Source organism: Takifugu rubripes, chromosome 13 (genome assembly GCF_901000725.2).
Source record: "Takifugu rubripes chromosome 13, fTakRub1.2, whole genome shotgun sequence".
NCBI lineage: Eukaryota > Metazoa > Chordata > Actinopteri > Tetraodontiformes > Tetraodontidae > Takifugu > Takifugu rubripes.
In genome coordinates this window covers 8,542,343-8,563,583 of record NC_042297.1, presented here as the reverse complement: position 1 = coordinate 8,563,583, position 21,241 = coordinate 8,542,343, and the positions used below count along the sequence as shown (strand labels likewise).

The 21,241-nt window shown below is 42.4% G+C and overlaps 2 protein-coding genes across 9 annotated transcripts in view; both read left to right on the top strand.

Annotated features, from left to right (window-relative positions):
- Positions 1-4,049: 4,049 nt before the first annotated feature.
- On the top strand, positions 4,050-8,996 carry aktip (akt interacting protein). 4 transcript variants are annotated; one of them, XM_011609692.2, is made up of 10 exons: positions 4,050-4,168; positions 4,811-4,916; positions 5,488-5,693; positions 5,795-5,859; positions 6,080-6,180; positions 6,288-6,376; positions 7,203-7,301; positions 7,456-7,563; positions 7,686-7,746; positions 7,898-8,996. In XM_011609692.2, exons 2-10 carry the CDS (start codon positions 4,869-4,871, stop codon positions 7,988-7,990), a joined length of 870 nt encoding a protein of 289 aa, XP_011607994.1. In that variant the 5' UTR covers positions 4,050-4,168; positions 4,811-4,868; the 3' UTR covers positions 7,991-8,996. The 4 variants fall into 4 exon arrangements, with proteins under 4 accessions (XP_011607994.1, XP_003969578.1, XP_029702256.1 ...); XM_003969529.3 differs by having other exon boundaries at positions 4,051-4,168; positions 4,808-4,916; XM_029846396.1 differs by lacking the exon at positions 4,050-4,168 and adding an exon at positions 4,183-4,299.
- A 506-nt stretch (positions 8,997-9,502) lies between these two features.
- chd9 (chromodomain helicase DNA binding protein 9) overlaps positions 9,503-21,241 on the top strand; it is a 50,357-nt gene continuing 38,618 nt past the window's right edge. For 3 of the 5 annotated variants that reach the window (XM_029846659.1, XM_029846658.1, XM_011609691.2), the window contains exons 1-2: positions 9,503-9,641; positions 13,428-15,065. In XM_029846659.1, the coding sequence (XP_029702519.1) occupies positions 13,542-15,065 (1,524 nt within the window). In that variant the 5' untranslated portion in view covers positions 9,503-9,641; positions 13,428-13,541. Of the gene's footprint in view, positions 9,642-9,705; positions 10,428-13,427; positions 15,066-19,549; positions 19,573-21,241 lie in introns of those variants that run through there. The other 2 variants (XM_029846657.1, XM_029846661.1) reach the window with 2 other exon arrangements.

Genomic DNA, 21,241 nt, shown 5'->3' with positions numbered 1-21,241 from the left:
TAAGTTTCTCATAATAAGGAAATATTTGAATAGTTTTAACTATTGTATCTTCATCAATGCAGCAGAAGTGAAAGATAGGATATGTAAAATCAGGACCCCATCAGTGTAAATTGTAAATCCAAATTTTGTTAAAAATTCCAAGAAAACGCTGTCTGAAGGAGCCATTTGCACCTTTGTGGCCAAAGCTGGTACTGCAACCATAATCCAAATGCCGTGAAGCGCGGTATCCCTCCGCTTCCACTCACGCTACAGGTTGCCAGTTAGGTTTCCGGATCCGGCAAAATGTTGTCACAAGGGCCTTGCTCATTTTGGAACTATTTCCACAGCATCTCATCATTTTGCCAAACAAATGGGCTCTGATAATGCTAATGTTAACAATGACGAGTCACCGCTTTTATTTCTCAATTTAATACCTAGTAAATTCGATAACCCACCTCTCTACGTGCTACTATAGGAAACAAAGGTAAATAATATTATTCGACTGAGGAGAATATTTGAAACGTCCCCGCATTCATTAATTAGAAGTAATTTAGCTTAACTTCGCTTGTCTAGGAGTAAATTCGCAACTTCGTCATTGGTGTTCATCGCCTTTTCGACTTTCCGCCGTCTCCATCATCTCCTCTGCAGACCCTTGTTTTGATCCTGACTTTGTCGTGATATTGTTGGGAGTTGTGATTTGGCCTTTTAGGTTAAGTAAGGTCAGACATTAATGAATGGAAAAGTTCACAGCTGCAGCTCAGAGGTAACTGGCAACCTGGCCTCGTGATTGGTGGATCAATGGAGGGCGGGGCTACAGGGGGCGTGGCTACAGACCAAAACACAAAATGGAAATGTTAAAATTATTAATGAGCTGACAATTCAGATTCAGATTCAGATTTCCTTTATTTGTCCCACAATGGCGAAATTTACAGCGCAACAGCAGCAAAAACACACAGAGGAAAAGACATTTGGAATACAAGGATAGAAAAAGAACAATATGTAATAATAATAAATATATAATACAAAAAATATAGAAAATATATAGGTAAATGCAGCCATTGTTCTACTTTGGATTTCTGTCTCTTGTCTTGAGCCTTGTCCCAAACTGCTGCAGATTATTATTATTATTATTATTATTAGTAGTAGTAGTAGTAGTAGTAGTAGTAGTAGTTTTAACCTATGACCCCATATTATGGTCTTTGCTGTATATTATGAGCCTCAGCAAACCTGGTCTCATCTATTGCTGCATGCTTCCCTCTGCTGGACACTTGAGGCTTTGCTTTAAAAAGGAGCAGCAATCAGCTCTCAGGCTCCCTTTCTCTCACTCTGTCTGTGTCTAGGTCACTCTTTCACTGTCTTTTTCTGATGATGGTGTTGGTAGTGTTAAATTAGAATTAATGAAAGGCTAAATACAATGAATAAAGTTCTGTCTGCTCTAATATTTTGAATCACCTGAATAATATTCTTTTCTGGTCTGTTTATTTACACAGACATTTACATTGTTCCGTCATTGATTGTTTAAGGGTTATTTTTATATGTGCATTGTTTGCTTTGTTTGAGTTTAAGACATTTTATCTTGTCTATTTTCTGGTTTATTTTAAAATACTTCCTGTCTTGTAAACTCTGTCTGTGTCTCCCTTTGTCTTGTTGTGTTTTCATATGGCGACCAGCATTTTTCTACTGAAGATGGTCACTGTCACTGAGAAAGTCAAGGTAGTACATTATGTATTTTAAGTTGTGTTAAGAATTTGATAGTGACACATTTGATGAAAGGCCGTTGTGGCCCAGAACAACTCGAATACTTAGTCTGAGCCAAAAAGCCTTCCTAACAAATGTGCAGCTAGGCTGTGTGTGGGTCTGATGTTGTGTAATGATTTTGGTTGCTACTAGACCTTTTTATGTGCTTTATGTGATGAAGATTAAGTGCTTTTTAATCTAACTGTGATGCTAAAATCTTCTGTTTGACATTATTGCTCTTCTGAGATCAGATTATCTATGTCAATCAGTGTTGTTATTCATAAGTCTTATTTAAAACTGTTATTAAAGAACCTTTAAACTAGTTCTAACTGATGTAAATGGTCACTTTGATACCTCTCCTTGTCTTTGTGTGTCTGTGTTACTGTTTCTGCTTCTTTCTACTCTACTTGATTAAGATACTGAAAATAAAGTCTGACTGAGGTCACTATAAACTAATAGTTAGAACATTTGGTGCTTGAACAAGAGGACGGAGAGTTTTCAGGTGCTCTGAGAGTCATATGGGTCAGTTTATAGGGAGAACAACTTCAGCTCAGGACTATGAGCTGTAGCAATGTGTGATTGGGTGGATGCAGAAATAGTCAAAACTTGTGCTATTGATTGTGAATGGTGTAGATGAGAACAATTAAGTTTGAGTTTATTTATTTAAAATGGGGACAACACATACTAATGAACATATACATGTAAATATGCAAGATTAGCCAATGGCTAATTTTGGTCTTAAGTCCCTTGTTCTTCTGCATATCACTATGAGTATGTTTGAGTTAATTCCATTCTGAGAGACTGCCTGGAGTCTCCTTTGGTGGCTTGGCTCATTACCCACATCTGATCAGAGAGTCATGACTGAATTGTTCATTCTTTTAGAGCTGTATGACATGAGCAGAAGCTCTAAGCTCTCCAGTGTGGTTTTGTTTGTTGTGACCATGTGCTCCAAACACATCATACCATCAGATATCAGCTGCCTCATTCCTCACTCAGCCTCGCCTTCTTGCAATTCTGGAAGCACAACCTTCTCTTCCCAGCAGGTTGGATTGGACTGATAAACTAAGGCTTTCAGTTCATTTAATTCATCTCCATATTGACGGTTACAAAAAGATTCAAATATATAGTTTGCCCAATCTGAGTCTGCTTTTAGTTCTGGATTCTATATTTTTTGTTGTGACTGATACCTGCTTTAGTGGTGCACACATGATGCCCTACAACATGCACAAGGGCTAAATGGGATAGAAGCATCTCTTAGCTAGTTATTGCAACTTCCATTTGTTTGAGTATTTCCAACTTTCCTAGTCAGGGTTTATTTCAGCAGTTGTCAGGTTACATAGGATTTCCAGTTTTTGTGCAATTAGTACTTCACTAATTCAAATAATACACATTTTTGTTACCTAAAATTAGACTAGTATAGAAACATTTAGGCCATTTAGGTGACCAAGGAACATAGAAAAGAAAATTCAACCCAGGAGATTTTCTTTATGGTTAATGTTAAATAACATGTTGACAAACAGAGGCAACATGTGTCTAAGCAACACAAAACAGTGTAGATCAAATGGAAATTTAATTTACTTGATAATCAAAAGCATAAAGGGATAAAGGAGTCATGTGGGCAAAAGTTGTTGTTTTTTTGTTTGTTTTTTTACAACATTTTACTATTACTAAACAACTATATGATTTTTTTTCCTTTTTTTAACATCCAACTGGCTTGGTGCAGGGAGCACAACCGGAATGTTTAACATACCAGAGATGCTTTAAATAAATGCCGGAGATTCCGAGGTTGGGCAGGGACAAAAGTCGATTTGCTGTTTTTGTGGCACATACTGTCCAGATACATATAGTGATATCTTTCTAATAAACCAGGATTTCTCAAAAACATCACTGCACCTCTGCCTTTACGTACTGTAACATTACAAATTGCACGTAGTGTATTTATTACTCATTATTATATCTGTACTTGCTGCTCCTTTTGCACTTATGGTTAGATGCTAAACTGCATTTTGTTGCTCTGTACCTGCATGTGCAATAACAATAAAGTTGAATCTAATCTAATCTTTGAAAAGGAAAGGGAGGTATTTTTAGCAATGCGTGTGTGTGGTGCGGTCTGTCTTTTTGTGAGTCTTTCTATCCTTTTACTGGATTATTTAAGGATTCATGTTCCTTCAATCAAATGTAACCTGCCACAACTTTGTGTGTTAGTGTATTTCTTTCTCGGACGGTCACGCGCATATTGCCTATACTAGATTTGCGTGACAGAAGCGCAGGCAAATGCAATTTCAGGATGTTCAACTTGTCGACCAATGAAAAAGCGCCTTCAATTCAAGGACCCGCCCCTCTATTGTTAGCACGAGCTCCGATTTCCTGGCTGTCAAATATTTAGCTAGCATACGTGAGCTAACAGGAATGACACCAAAACGAATTGCGGGCAGCTGAGGACCTACAGCAGGTTAATGTGGTTGTTTTACATACTTTTAAATATTGATAGCGCTGAGGTGTACTGTTACTGTGGTTATTTTAATACATAGTCTAATTCTGAGAGTTAAAGAGCAGCCTTGTGAAAGAAAGAAGCAGAATGACGTGAGTGAAGGAAACCAGGCGAGGTGTCATTATATTTACCAACATTGATAAAGTTAAGCGAAGACGGGACGATTTTATTTAATCGTTATAAATGCCTTCACTAGAAATGCATTATTTTAAATGTCCAACCTAAGGCCCATTGTGTCTGCTAACGTTAGCAATGCGAGCCCAGCCGGAAGGGTCTTCGGTCTGAACTACATCGACAATCATATAAAAGTGTGTGTTAAATAAGGGGACGCATATGTGTCTTAAAGCAGATTTATATTTGAAATATATATTAGCTGCGCAATAGGCTTATTCAACGCCGACAATTGTTGGCATCAGCGAAGATAGCACGAAGCTAAACTACCCCAGAACTTGGGATCATTCGACTTTACCCCCATCGTCATCTTGTCCTTATGCACAACTTTCGTCTTAGCTGTGTAAATTATCATTCGTGCCTTCATTAGCAATTGAAATTGAGTGCTGAAAAGGTGAGTTGTGCCATTTGTTCTATTTTTATCCTCAGCAGCGGATGGCACCGACAGCATTTGTTGTCGTTGAGGTCAATCTGAACCTCTGAATGCGGAATGAACCTCAACCCCTTCTGGATCATGTCTACCACCACAAATCGCAAGGTGATGTTCAACTCATTCAACTGGCAACCAGGTTCAAAGTACCATAAAACCAGGGGAGCATCAAGTACATTCACACCATGTGCTTGAGTTTCTTAGAATGATTAGAATAAACTCTTGTGTTCAGTTTGGGAAATTGGGGTCAGTCGTTGAAGTACTGTTGGGCCTGACTGAATGTCACCAAAGAAGGGATTTTGGATGTTCTTGTAAATAAAAGGCAAACGGACTAGCAAACAGGCAGCACAGTTGTGAGCTATCTTTGTCCTGCCCCGTCAGTGCGACAGCTGAATGCTGGAATCACTGACTGTGCATGTGTCAGCCATTGAATTGTTGCAGTATTCATCACAAACATTCCTAGCATAGCTGTTGGCTTCCATATGGAACACAATGCATGAGATGCTCTCTTAGTTGTACTATCTTGTCTACGCTTTGCCTCCTGATAGGTTTTAAACCTGATAAATAAGTAACCTCAGGGGTAACTCCTCTTGACCTACTGGTTTTACCATTTGTTGTGGCTATAAGATTGTTTAACTAAGTTTATTTTGCTTGTGTTGACATGTTATGTTGGTTTCAGAGATCTGATGAAGACCAGGCTGGGCTTGGGGAGCAGAGAAACAGTCCAGCCCGGCTACACTTTGGGAAAAAGCAACTTCCACCCATTCCAAAGAATGCTACCCCAATCTCAAAGCCTGTATCGACGGGCAATCCTGCCCATTCTACCAATGGCACACATGCATCCTACGGTCCTTTCTACTTGGAGTATTCTCTTCTGGCTGAGTTGTAAGTGTTGGGTCAAAGTTCAGTTGTTGTGTTCTTGTCCCTCATGTTTTTTTGGGTTTTTTTTGTTTTTTTTCCAACATAATTTCTTCTGTTGTCTGCAGCACACTTGTGATTAAGCAGAAACTCCCAGGAATTTATGTTCAACCATCCTACAAATCAGCATTAAGTAAGAACTATGAAGTTCATATATGTTGTTTTTATTTGCTACTTATAGATTCTCTGTTAAATGTTCAATCTTCATCCATTAATACAACACCTGTCTCTGTTCTGTGCCTGAAACTTAATTCTATTTCATTTTGGACACTGTACTTGAGACTTTGTATGCTTTTATGTCATGTGATTAATGACCTTGTTAGTAAAAATCTGAATTATTTCTTCTTGTTTAGTGTGGTTTGGAGTAATATTCATTAGACATGGCCTGTACCAGGATGGAGTCTTCAAGTTTACTGTGTATATTCCTGACAACTACCCAGATGGAGATTGTCCAGTAAGTAGTAGTTACTAGTTTTTAAACGGCTGTTGGTTCTCCAAATCTTCAAACATCTTCAACTGTCCTCTTGTTTTTCTGATCCACTTTCATCTGCTTTGATTTAGAAATTAGTATTTGACATCCCGGTGTTCCATCCTCTTGTTGACCCCGTGTCAGGAGAGCTTGATGTGAGAAGAGCTTTTACCAAATGGAGGTATGTATGGACAGACAGATGAGGGACCTGTAGAACCAAACAAGTTCTACACCATCTGAATAGCTGCTGCTGATTTGACTTTACTAAATTTAATATTCAGTTTCACTACGTAGAAACGGTTGTGCCGTTATTTACCTGTTAGATGCAGTCAGAAATGTGGTAAAGGTGTTTGGATAAAATTACGAGATTTTAAATTTGAATACTCTCAAATGTGATGTTTCCTGGCAGCAGACCCACATAGTGACACAACACCGTCCAGATGAGGCCGATGCAGTCGCCTCTGAACAAATTGGTTAATAATCACAAGCAGTAAGGGGGGATGTATTGACAATTGCATATTTTCTTACTTAAATTAACTTATTTCTACTGGATGTAGTTAATTTAAAATCTATGCATTGGTTTCCTAATTCTATTGTGTTGGTTAGATCCTGGTCTAAGTATGGACATTTCTCTCCATCCTGCTCATGATCTATGCAGGATAAATGAAGCCCCTTCATAACACTGGAAATCCAGCTTTTAACCCTCCAAAACCTCTAGACTGAAGCAGGCTGACCCCTTATAATCCACTGCATGTGTCAGAGCATGTGTCCACAATGCAATCACAACCGGTATATCATCAGGGGGGTATATGTCAACCTTTTGTTGACTGTAAATTGGAAAGAGAACTTGACTTTTCATTAAAATTATCCATATTCCATGCACGTGCCAAATACCGTATCAGTGAGGTGAGGTTCTTTTCTATTTAGTTATATTTTAGATGACTGTGTGTTTTAGTGTATATGTATGATGCAGTGTGAATATTTGACCTGGTATTGTCCGCTCCTAGACGGAATCACAACCACATCTGGCAGGTCTTGATGTATGCAAGAACAATTTTCTACAAGATCAGTACCACCGAACCGCTCAATCCAGAAGCTTCTGTTCTGTGAGTGCTCCTGTCAGTGTTCAATATAAGCGAAAACCACTCGTAAACAGATATGAATTGCCTCATTCTATCACTTATAACCACTTTTTTACACAACCATCAGAAGTCAAATATCTTCTTTTTCTAAAGACTAAATGACCTAAATGTATTTCAGATATGAAAAGGATGTCCATTTGTTTAAAAGCAAAGTGGTGGATAGTGTGAGACTATGCAACAGTCATCTCTTTGACCCGCCCAAGATCGATGACCCCTACGCAATAAGGTTGGTTAACCGTCGCCATTTAACACCTCTCACGCCTCAGCAATTCACTCTAATTTTGTGTGCTGCTTTTCTGAGAATCTCATTTCCCCTTCGCATTAACCTCGACATTTATGTCGATCTAGTTTTTCACCGTGGAATCCGGCTGTGCACGAGGAAGCAAAAGAGCGCATGTTCACATATAAGGTATGTTTAAAAACAGGGAACAGACAGTGAGGTTTCGTGTCTGCTGTCGCTGCTGTTTTGGTGCTCGAAGCAAAACCCACAGGGAGCTGTGAGCTCTGTGATTGGTCTCACTTGCTGTTGCACAACTGCTGATTTGGTTTGGTTTCTTTAGAGACGTCCAGAGAACCACCACAAGGGAACGCTGGTGTCAGGGTTGTCTTGGGTGAAACCCGGGTCAACGCAGCCTTTCAGCAAAGATGACTGAGCTGCTCAGAGCCCGCAACTCCGCGCTGTAGCCACTAGATGGAGACACAGTCACCTGCTCTCACGCCCCACGCTGCCCTCAGCAGTTTGGTTTGAACTGGAACCTCAAACAAATTGGGAGGATTTCTCAGCATCCAAAGCTTTCTAGGTAGTTCATCATCTGCTTTAGCATAAAGAACTTTGCTCCATGCATAAATCGGCAATGACAAGTGGAGGTCTGCAACAACATTCAGGAAGCTTTCAGGATCACACCCAGGCCCTGGAAGAACTGATAAGTATGAGTAGATCATTTCATGTTCATAAAGGATGTAAAGTAGAGGACATGATCTGTATCACTTGGTGAAACTGGCTCAGGACTGTTCACTTGTGCCAGACAGAAGGTTGTCATTCACAGTGAATTAAACTATCCTTTTCACTCCTGTTGCCCCAAATGACCGACATGCTTTGTATTAGTGTCTTATTGAGAAATGATTTGACTTTTACTCCTCCAATTTTTAAACTTATTGTCTTATATAGATGCTAATATAATGCAGACACGGTAAGTGGTTTTAAGTGGGATGCTAAATAAGTAAGCTTATGTATTTTATTGTCTGACTTTAATTCTTTTGTTTTATGTATCATCGGTTATTAAAGTTTTGATGTGTAAATAACTAAAATGCTGTGGTAAGGTTTGACTTTGAGAGGTTTTCTAATCAGTACAGTAATGTTGCGGAAACTCCATTATAGAAGTCCAAATAGTTCTCCATACTCTGAAGGGGATTCAGAAATGTTTCTAAAGTTTCAGATTCAGCATAACAGAAATTTAAGGTTAGGAGATTTCTTTGGTTTTAAATGTGGTGCTGAAACCTGTACACAGCTGTGATCAAATGCAATTTCCTTTGAAAATTTGCTTAATTTCTACATGGTTGGATGGAGGGCTGGAATCATCCTCCACTGTGGCAACGGACACTACTGCATATATACAGGATCATTCTGAAATCAATAAAGTTAAGCAAATGTAAAACTGACTGCTTGTAAGTGTTTCCTTGATTTAGATTATAGACACTCCCTCAGAGGACTTCACACCTCTAAATAACCCGAGTTATGTGCACAAGTCTCGCAATATTTTAGTCTGTCACGAAACGGCAATAAATTGTCGGACCTCGACTGATCAATTTACCAAATAAAAAACCGGTTGCCACCAGAGGGCGCCAAACCCCTACAATGCAAAGGCGCTCTCCTGGCGCCCGCCGTGTTTGCGTTGAGGAAAGCGCTGCCGCGTGCAGAAGTAAGACCTCTTCTGATTGGCTGCCGAACCAACGCGGCCATCTTATGCACTCCGTCAACATAGCGACTTTGGACATGTATCCGTCATTTAATCGTCCGCTCCCCGATACAGTTTGGGGACGACACCGCACCTAAGCACAAGAATCGGGGCAAAAATGTGTTGATTCCACCTGAGAGCGCTACATGGTGGTCAATTTCCAGTGGCCCTATCAGGGAGGAGATGACTACTATGCAAATTCGGCGTTATCACAGTCACGTCAGCAGCGGCGGTAGAGCTGCTGCGCTGTGGTCGCCAGCAGGAGTACAACTAACAACACAGTCCCAACTTCGCCGATAACACTCTCCCTACATTAACGCCCGAAGTTGAACTTTTGGGCTTATTCCAGGTAAGAAATGGCACTTATTTTGTAGGAATTTAAGAGCCGTGGTTTATTCGAAGGGTTCCGTTTCATTCAGGCGGGGAGCTGTCAAATGTTTGTCAGTCAGCGGGGCTCGGCTCAGCTGTCTGATGACACACCGCCTCGCTCAGTGCGTATCTTCCGGACACAAATGAGACAGACGAGCCAAACTTGTCGGCGCCCGTTTCACACCAGTTCGGGCGTAGAACAGCAAATGTCCACGCACTTTCTAGCAGTTTGCCGGGGAATCGAAAAGTGAATCCTCCGGGGTTATTCAGCCGCGGTGGTCCTGAACTGACAGCGACCAGTCGAGCTCCGGCTCCGGCAGCGCGTTTGTCTTTGGACGCGGCGGCTGCTTTAAGCGCTTTGGTGGCGTAGGTCACTCGGACCGCTGGAAAGGTGAAGAAACTAGGTCGGCGACGGTAAACTAATTGTCTAATCACGGACACCATCACTGTCGACCTCTTCTTGTATCTCCGGCCTCCTCCCCCTCCTCTTCCTCAGTGAGGAAGCGTCACGACACCTCTTCAGTCCTGTGGCTTTTTAAGTGGAGCTTCGGTAAGCAGCACGTGCGGGCCATCTCAATTACTCCGCGGTGTGCCATTTTAAATTTAAACCCAGGTGCTCGCCGTGCCTTCATGTAGTTTCCACTTGGCGAGCAGTTGGGCTCAAAGTAGCGCAACACATTGCCGCCTCACTCGGTTTATCAGACGGCGCTCTCGCTGAGAACCGGAGCCATGGAGGATGCTGCTGCTGTCGCTGCTGACTTCAGAGGTGAGCCTCGTGACTCCTAACATTTGTCACCAGAAAACCCCAAAGATAGCTGTGGAAAGGCGGTAAATATAGATGCCATTAGTCGCAACCATGCGCCTTATTAGCACAACTTGTTTAGCGCTGTTTGCCCAAGGGGCGCAAAAACCAGAATTTTGCCAGTTCCGGGCTCCTGTTGTGACCTCGAGACACTTACGTACACAACTCTTTTGTTGACACAGGGCGTGAGTTGCACGTGCCTGGATAATGGTTGCAAACGTCACAATGGTGGATAAAAAAACAGCTGGAAGGCGATGGGGGGCAGGGGGGTCCTTAGCTGCGTCTTTAGCCAGCAGGATCCGGAATATTCTGCCCTGGTTCTTCGCAAAGGCTAAGAAATGGAGGTCCTGGGGTGTATTATATAGTTCAAATCTGATTTGTTTGTCCCCTATATGTGGGAGGAGGGGTATCAACAAATATGATGGTTATATGGTTATGAGATAATTACAACTCTATCTTGAATGGCGCTTTAAGGCCAAGGCCATTGCTCAAAAGTTACTCTTAGTACATTTATGCTGAGGAAAACATAATTATTTTACTCGAGCTGGCCCCCAATGCATCATTAACCAGTGTGCCCAGCTAGTTGGGCTGAGTTATCTTTAGATATAAGCACTAACCTTAGTGGGGGACTGCTATTGACAACAAGTTGTTGTTGACATTACCATCAGGACGCAGCAATTCCGAAAACCTTGTGAATGTTGATAGAGAAGAGATGAATCTATTAATTTACTTCCCATTTGTTTTTGTTTTTTTCAAATTATTATTTCAAAGCCTCAACGATTGTATGGTTTCATTTGGATGAGGTCCCTATCTGGGGTCCTGGTGACTGGAGCCCTGAGCGTTTGATGACTTGTTCTGGAACATTTATCCTCAGTGACTCCACATTATTTTCCTAATCCATATATTATCCTATGGAGCTGCAGAATTGCAGGAAAAATGTGCCACTGATGGTCCTTGTTGCAGTTACTGTGACTCAGTTCTATGAAATGTCACAGTGACAGGGAAGCAGTGTGGACCTAAGAGGACCTCTTCTAAAAGGAATGCAGCAATTTTCAATACACTTGTGCATTTTCTGCTCTAAGAATGTGTTCACGGGAATCCTTTCAGAGAAGTTATCGACATACAAGAGTGCTGAAAAGAGATCCGATCTCATTATTTCCCCCCCAAAAAAATCAAGAAAAGGATGAACAAAGTGAATCTGAGTTTGAATTCCACTGTGTGCAAAGACATGTAGAAGAACAGGTGACAGGGGATTTATTGATGGGAGAAATGGTAAATGATATTCAGTTTTATTTGGATGACATGTTTACAAGTTTTAGATGAAGGAATGGGTTGCTGAATGTAGAACTATAGTTGAACTGGTTACTAATTTCTGGCTGTGAACAATCCAGTGAAGTTGTTCACTTCCATTTGTATAGGAACAGTCTGCTGCCTCACTCAAATTCTGAATAGACCAGTTCACAACACATTTAGTCTGGCTATACATTATTGAAAGGAATTATTGTCTTTTAAGACGGACATAATTTTCCGTATATTCATAGGACAGGTTTGCCTTTTATCGAAACTAGTGTTGCCTTCTAGATAAATATATTTGAACAAAGAGGATGTTGCCACCCCCGAAGGAAAAATCAGCAGCACCGAAGTGATGAATGGTAATTGAGAATAAAGAGGGGGCTGAGTTTCCCCTCACTGTTCAAACACACACACACACACATGTTAGGTTAAATGGTATTGGGGGCTGTTAAGGGGTTTACCCTTGCTACTGATTTAGTGTCAGTTTGAACAGGTTTACACCCAACAATATGTAACAATGTATTCCATCTTAATCCATTTAGTCACACACTCATACCAGATTTTCAACTTTACCTCCAACTAGTTAAGTGTGGAGTTGAATTTTTGACTTCTGGTCTTCTCAGGCATGACCAGTCAATGATCAACAGGTGACACGGGTGGCGCTTCTTCCCTGTAGAAAGGAAGAGTTGGTGTTGGAAACAACCCCTAGACTCATCTCTAGAGTGTCGGAATATTTGTTCATCTGTTATGAAGAAATGTGGGTTAGTTTTGTGGGTGTTTTTCTATTCCTAGAATGCTTTAATATGCTAATATTACGCAGTATGTTTTGCTCATAAATACAGAACAATACACATACCTACAGAGGTATGCCTCATCCAGTAGGTATATGTATTGGATGAGGCATAAAAATATCTTGATGCTTTGACATATTATTTAACTCATATGAGTAGTTGTGTGCTTCATCTTAGAACTCTTTAAATCAGGATCCAAATTGTGGGTAAAATGATCTAATGTGTCACCAGCCTAAGGTATTTTCTGCTCTGTCTCTTCTTATTTGTACTTTGTATGGCAGGACAGTCTATAATGACTGACCTGGGAAGGCTTCTGTCATTTTCTGCTGCTCTGTGGTTACAGCACACACACACACACACACACGCACACACGCACACACACACACCCCTCATCTGCCTCGGTCCCCAGTGGATGAAATTCTATCAGCTGTCTGTGCCTCCCACACATTCTGCAGTAGCAGGACAAGCAGCTTCACTGGAGTACGTGTGTGTGTGTGCGTGTGTGTGTGTGTGTGTGTGTGCGTGTGCGTGCATGGGGGGGTTACAGGAAGAGGCACCTGCTGATAGCTGCAGTTTATACCAGTCTCTGCTCTGCTGATGGTTAATAAACAAATTTCCTCTGAATTGGGGTGACCCTGCCATTACCTGTCCTCGGACAGGTTTGAGGACCGTGCAGTGGCACCCGTGATCCTACATGAGGCAGTGATCATTGATTAGTGTCTGGGAAATGATAATGCTGTTGATATTCTTTTGGAATTATGGCAGAATTTAAGCTGTTCGCTGCGATGAACTACTGTTTATTGCCATATACATTTAGATTTCTACGCCGTAAATGCCGTGTTTTAATATTCCCTCCATTTTCTTTATTTTTTAACCACAGATCTGCAATGTAATGGATGCGTACTAGCAAAGTAAAAGGTGAAGGTGAGGGTCATTGGGACCAGCTTGGATCCAGTGGACTTCAAAGGGTTCCCATTACCATCCGAGCTCTGCCATGGACTTCTTTAATGACCCCAGCCTCTTTGTAGGGGGTTTGGAAGGTCTGGATGAAGATGATGGCTTCCCAGCAGCACCATCCCTTGTGGATGAGCTCAACCTCAGTGCTGACTTTGAGCCGCTCCAAATGGAGCCTCCAGGTCAAGAGAAGAACCAGGACATGATACCGCATGTTTCTACTCAGCAATCCCTTCCTTCGTACAATGATCAAATGGGTCATTATATCGGCATTAAGGCACAAAATCCTGTCGGGCAGCCGTTTACCGGTGCCGGGGCTGCAGGTGTTGGAAATGGCCGTATGATTGGAAACCAACACGGTCAGTACCACAGTGACATGCGCCAGATGCCTGAATCCAATGGGATGTTCTGTAACAGAGGCAGTCCAATGTGGGGTAACCAGAACCAAAATGGGAATATGTACCACAACCTACCGCAGCCTCCTCAACATCAGCAGCACCTCCACAACCATCAGCTCCACATGAGACAACAAGCACAGCAGCAACACCATCAGCCGTGTTATCAGCAGCCGGAGCAGCAGCAAGGAATACGTCAACAGCAAGGACATCACCAGCAGCTGTTAACTCCGCACCAACAATTGAACACGCACACTATTCCCCTGCAACAACATCACAATTTCTCCTTTCACCAAGGAAGCCATTCTCAGAGTCATCAGCAGCTTTACCACACTCAGCCACAGGTTCAGCAGCATCTAAATAGGCCGAGGTTTCATCCAAGGCCTCTGCCAAACAAAGCTTATTTAGATGCTCAAGGTGCTGCTCTTAGTAGCACTTGCTTACAGGCGCAGCAGCAGCAGTGTAACTACCAGCTGACAGGGGCAGGTCAAACGTTCCCCGGACCAGGACGCGAAGATCCTAATGTCCTTTTTCCCATGCAGTCATCATCCCTGGTTCACTCCCTGCCAACACGCTCAGTTGGTTCTGCGGCTGCTTACCAACCGGCACAGTTCCCCTCCTACCCTGCAGAGCCAGATTTACCCGGTCTCAGCCAGCAGATTTTGCCATCTGTGTCAAGGCCCACCGCTAATAGTGCAGCCCTTACTTGTACAATGCCGGGACTCTCAGGGCCAGGATCTCAGTTTCCATCCACTGACGTTATGAGTCAGCAGCACATTAGGGGCCCTGTTAGTCAGCCAGAGGAATGCCCTTTTCAGGGCCTACGTTGTTCTGGAGAAACCCAAAGAAATTTGAAGTCATCCGATATGTTTGGCAAATCTATGAACTGTTATTCCAGCATGGCCAGCCCACTGTCCTCTGAGCAGCCTCAGAGCTGTGGGGCTATCGGTGTGAATGGATACCAAGCGTTGGGAGACGGCCTCCTTTCATCGGGGGCCCATGCTGGAGACTTGGATGACCTGGAGCCTCCTGACCTGCTACCCGACTTACTTCCCCAGCTGGAGGCGGCTCTCAGCCAACAGGATGAAACCAAATGTTCATGGACAACTTCCAGCCAGGAAAGGGGACACGAGCACAGGAAACCTCCACCTGATGAGTATAATAAAGAGGTAGGTGGTGTAATGTTGCATTCTTGACGTTAGTTGCCACTGTGTGGAAGCAACTGCATAACTGGATATTGTCGTCTCTCCGCGGCTTGAAGAGTCGATTCAACTGCTTGATCCCAAAGAAATTATAGGCTCTGTCTCATGAGTAACCCTCAGTACGGCATGACAAGGTACAAGGGTGCTTTCCAAGTTTCTGCCTCACACAGTTGTCTTTTTCATGTACAATACTTAAAATATAAAATGGCCCACATTTCTGTGAGTGATCAAGTCCTAGCGTGACGGTGGTAAATGGGCCGAGGCTCCTCAAGCATGCTCTGTCTCCAGGCCAGTAAGTTAGCTAATTGTTTTGTCAGCAGCATTAAGGTACGCTAAAGTGGCTAACGCTAGGCATTAGTTAGCAGCTAGTGGATGGCCTGAGTGGACTTGTCATGCTGACGATGCTATCGACAGTTTGGAAGCTCCATCCAACCCCAACCAAGAGACTGAACGTCAGCAGGCAGTCGCAGCAGCAGGCCCAATATTACCTGATTACCTACCGTAACTTAACACATTATTGTCTGACTTTACTCCTACGTCCTATTTTTTTTAACTTATCCACTGAGGGCAATTATCTCAATATCAGATGTAAAAGTGGTGAAAATGCAGTTAATATAACACTTTTAAAAAGCACACTAGATGCACCTGGTATTTCGGGTGAACTGTATCACACATTCCCAAAACACATAGATCATAAAGGTTCCATAGATCCTTGTGATTGTGTGATTGATTAAATATTCTCTCATGTCAGAGAACCGCTGTTTGCTGCCATAAGTTGGATTGTTGTGTTCTCCCCAGTACAATATGGTCTGCAATCTTGCCATTCATGTAATGTTTAACTCTTTCTGGAAGAAGAAGCGTTGTTTTTTTTTGGTGGGAAACGTGTAATCAGTAAATGTGTGTGTGGGGGGTGGACAGATAGCACCCAGGACATCTGAAAAGCTTCTCCTTGTGATAATGGTGTGTCCAGCCTGGTCTGTCTATCTGACCAGTTCACCGACAGCAGGTCAGGCCTGATTAGGCTAAGAGTGGCAGGAGTGTCTTCAGGACTTAGCTGTAAGCATACTTAGTGCTATATCAAGATGTGGGTCAGGGCAAGCTAGAGGCACTTGCACACTGCCTAGCTGGAGTGTGGGGGAGGTTCCACACTGGTGTGTGTGGTGTGTGCACATGTGAGTGTAGGCAGGAAGAAAAAAAGCATGGTGGAGGAGAGTGGTTAGCACTCGGAGGGGGGAGGGGGCTCAGGGAATGGAGAGGGCAGTAGCTCATGGAAAAAGGACAGCTTAGGAAAGAAAGGAGGGGACGAGATGGAGAGGAAGAGCATGCGAGGGAGAAGACGAGCAGAGCGGGAGGCAGGGGGAATGCATTAGCTAGCTGTTAAAGGCTTGGGGGCAGTTCCCAGACCTCATTTGGATAGTCACTTCCACACAGCTTCCTTGGTTACAGTTGACACGTGACCAGGAGCAGAAGCAACAGATGGTTCATTATGGCTCCGACGTGTGAAAAAGGTCATGTGAATTTCACCACGTCGGTGGTTTATATTTTGATGGATTTCTGCTACAAAAATGTGGACAAATTACATATTTAGTTGTTGGATTCTACTCGGATTGTGCCTCAATACAACACACACATGGCTACCTGATGGCATCGGTGCATCTTTGATGCCTGTGTCAGTGTTCAGGTGGTACCTGAACACACTTTCCTGAACCACTGACCATTGTGGCCCTTTATTACACATTGACTTTCTTATTGTGGAGCTGTTTGGACATCATTCTGTCACAAGTGATGCTTGTTAATGCAGCAAATATAAAGACTTTTTAAAGCTTATGGCTCTAAATACAGCTCTATAGCGCCGTATCAAATTTTTTCCATCAATTTCTCATTAGCAGCTGAGGTTAGAAGCTCAAGAAGACTGCTATTATTTCTCTTGTAGTATGCTTCCTCCTTCTGGTGTCAGTATTCAGAGGTATTCTTCTTCAGTACAGTATTAAGTAGCATTTTTATTAAAATGTTGGGAATGCACAGATGTTTATGTGGCTTGCACATCCGTCTGGACATTTGTGGTGAACGTGTCCATAATGCCTCCTTGACCACCCTCAGAGGTGCTTTGGAAGACAGGGTCACCAACTCATTATGGTTAACTGTCATTTTTCTATCATTAAAAATAGTGACAATTCATACAGTAACAGTCTGAGTCTGTGAGTCAGAACGCAACTTGTGTAAAACCCTGTCTGTGTCATCCCCTAACAAGCATCAGCGTCAGATAACAATAACTTGTGCGCCGCCCGTGAGAGCTCATCCACACAGGCCGTGGAATGAGGCCATGAAGCACAGCCGTACAAACGAGCCTCTCCCCGTCTGTGTCAACACCCAACTCTGTGCTGATGCTCAGGGGCTGACTGTGCGCTTCATGTGCACTGATGTGGAAAGAGCTCGCTCATAATGTACAAGGCGAGGCATTAGGGGATAGTTGTCCATTCCTCATTTCCTTAAAATAAATGAGGCCAGTTAGGTTTTCTAGTGGTTGGTTGCAGCCATGTCGAGGGCTGTTTGTTTGTGAAGTTGATGACTTTGTACACACCGGGTAAGACTAGATTCTAAAACAGCCTTCATTAAAACTTTTTGTATTTGCTTTAAGTTTTTTTTGTCAGGTAAAACCCAGTATCAACATGGCACAATAAAAAACAGCAGAAAGGCTAGCTAATATAATATGATATGCTATTTGAGGCTTGCATGTGCTCCCTGTGTCTGCTTTGGTTCTCCAGGTTCTCCACTTTACACCTGTCATCCTAAAACATGCAGATTATGTTTATATGATACCCTAAATTGTCCTGAGGAATTGGTGTGTGAATGATTGGCCTGTGACTGTCACACCTACCCCAGGTAGGGTAGGTTTATAGGGGGAATCCTTATTCTAGCGTATGTAATAAATGTACACTTGTTAGCTATGTGATTACTTGAGAGTCAAATTCAACGAGTGAAACAGTGACTCTGCATCAAGATTTCAATGATCTTAAGAGTAATCATTTAAACATAGTCATGACCATTTATATCTATTTTGCATTGACAAATTCCGTTTCAGATTTTTAATCAACATTGCATAGTAGCCAGAAGTGTCCAATTTTTCTGTGCCGTTTGAAACCAACCGCTTTATTAGAAAGTGTTAAGTTAAAACAGGACAGCTTGAAGCAAGCATGCTAATATTAAAATGCAAATCATATTAATTTATTTAAAACTATTTTACGTCATGCAAAATTGGGTGCGTGTGTGTAGATTATCTTGTGAAATATAAACATCAGAACCACCAATACCAGTCATCATTGTCTGGAACAAAACTTGGACCCACTGTGTTGAATCATTTACCATAATGTAGACAGTCATTGTTTTTCATTGAATCAGTTTTATGTTCAGATTTCAGGCGTTGTGTTTTGGTATTATGGCATTTAGCTGCTGTTGCTAACTGTTGCTAGCTGCTTTGAAATCAGCTCGCAAACCCCTCTAGTTATACTAATGTGATTGTGTTGCTGCCTGGGTTCCCCCCTACCTGTTATTACCTTTGCTGTTGTCTCCAAAACAGAACCCCCATTATGTGTCTGTATAATTTATACCGACAAAAGAGCTCTAACACGGCTGCATGTAGAGGCTGAGTAAAAAGGGTTTTACTTCTTGGATTGCAGGAGGAGAATAACACTAACTATGTTTGCTTATTTTATTTAAATGACATATAATCATTTAGCTTTTCTTGCGGTGTAGTTTTAAGTATTCGGCTGCAATATGGTCTCTTGAAAATGGAGTAGAAAAAGAGACGGTAGTGAGGCTTGATGGGTACTAATGGGCTTTGCTGCAGAGGCCACTGCAGGCCCTCTGGCAGTGGCAGTGAGCGGGTGTCTACTTCCTGCCTGCATTGCTACTTTAGTGTTATTATCCGCCTGGATGTCCCAGTATCCTGGCCTCTTCAGCCTGCATCTTCGGGTATCCTCACACCTGAGGCCGCCTGTCCGCTGGGGTAATATAAGGGTTATATATTCTGGTCAGCCACACTTGGTTAGGATGAGTTAATGCCTGAATGAGTCTGGTTCTCCCCTCACAACCACATGCAGCCTACACAGGCACACACCCTTGTGAAACCTGCTCCTCCAGTGGCCAAATAGTGACTGGCTCTAATTCACGTGCTGTCTCTGATCACCTCCCCCAACGTCCATGTGCACCATCTCCGTCCGTGGCGCTCTCTCTCCCTCTCTCCCCCCCCGCCTCTCTCTTTTTGTGTGTTCTGAGTGTTTGCATCCGGCCTCGTTGGCCTGGCTGCTTGGAGGACTGCCAGATAAGGGTAGGGGCGGAGTGAGCGAAGGGTCAGAGGTAAACAGGAAGTCAGGCGATCCTCGCTGTGGGCGGAAGGGGAGGGTAGAAGGGAGGAGGGAGTTGTACTTAGACTGTGTGAGTAGCATGTGGGAATGTTGCCAGCCCAAAGTGCACAGTAGGTCTGAATTTAAAACATTCTCTTTTTATTCTTTTCTTTCCCTTCACCCTTTTCACAAGGGATTAAATGGCTTTGAATATTTTTTGAGGGTAATGGGTGGGTGACTGTTTGCTCAGCGGTCAAATGTGGAGGACGGGGCTGTTTTGTGTGTATGTGACTGGAATGCAAGATTTATTTGTGAAGCGAGGCAATCTCCTTGAACTTGTATTAACCTTTAAACGGTAAAAAAAAAACAAAGGGTAAAGGGAAGCTGTCTGGGTACACTACAACAGTACCATCAGTAAAAGAATAGTATAAACTGTGATTAATAATGTGTAAAATGAACATGACCTTTGTTCAGGGTGCAACAGGTGAAATTTAAAAAGGCACAATGGGAAATGACCCCTTTGCCCATCTATTTACAATTGGCACAATAATAATTGTCTTTTGAAGCAACTAGTCTGAGATCAATCCTGCAAGAAAGGCTTTTTAAAAGGTGGTTAGCATACATTTAGTGACCTTTTGAGGCTGCAGTAACAACTTATATTTCTCTAAATTGTTTTAGCAGATTATGTCAGTAACGGCATCCATAGAAACAGCCGTTAGTTCAATAGTTACTGATCTTAGTTTGGCAAGCAGGTGTGTTTATTGGGAGTCAATATTCAGTTGCCATGGTCACGTGTTTTCGTTTGTTTTTGTAATAATTAGGATTATAGTTCGCAACAGTTAAGCTCTGCTAACTTGGCCGTAGAGGTAAGATCGGGCCTAAAAAATCCAGCCCGACCCGACCCAGGCCCGCGGGCATTAAAGCCCGACCCAGCCCAAGCCCGACCAATTTACTTGATTTGCAGGCCCGAGCCCGAAGCAAACCCGAAATTTAAATTTATCCCATAGTATTTTGGGCAGAAAAAACGCAAGATCTTTTAAGGTTAAAATAATCTACATATTTTTATGATCATGATAAATGAATGGAACACAGAATAAGAGGCCAGACAAAGAGAGTGAAAGAGAAATCTTGATGCGCACTCGCTTAATTACGCGGAGAAATACTGCAGCCCACTAGGCTTTAAATAGAATAACGCAAATCAAATAAATGGTAAAAGATATATGAAATTGTTATTTCTATAGTTTTGTTTCAACGTTTTAGTGTATATTTTTATAAACAAATATTTATTAAAAAAAAGTCAGCGAGAGAGAAGCCCGGCCCGACCCGACCCGAACGTAATGATTGACATTTTACGCATTTTAAGCCCGACCCGAATTTCGGGTTGGGTCGGGCTCGGACTCGGGCTCGGTCTTAAGATCTTACCTCTACTTGGCCGTCCATGGTCAATAGCGATAACTTAAAAATATATTTATTACAAGTACAAATTTTGCACAGTGTGATATCCAAATTGGTGAACATTGTTAATTAAGACTTAGTTTTTAGAGGCGGCACGGTTCACCCTGAATATGTAGCCAGGTTGACCTTTGACCCTTTTAACTTGTGACAGATGTAAAGTCTAGAAATTAGGCTGTTATCTATACAAAGGAGAAAAAAAAATCTAAATAACTGAGCAAGGCTGAGACAAAAGCTTCATATAGTTGTGTAAAGGTGCTGGTTACTATGTCATTATTTTGTCTTATCTCTTAGGGGTTTTCTTTTACTGCATAGAAGTATTAAACTACCAGGCATTGCTTTGCTGTA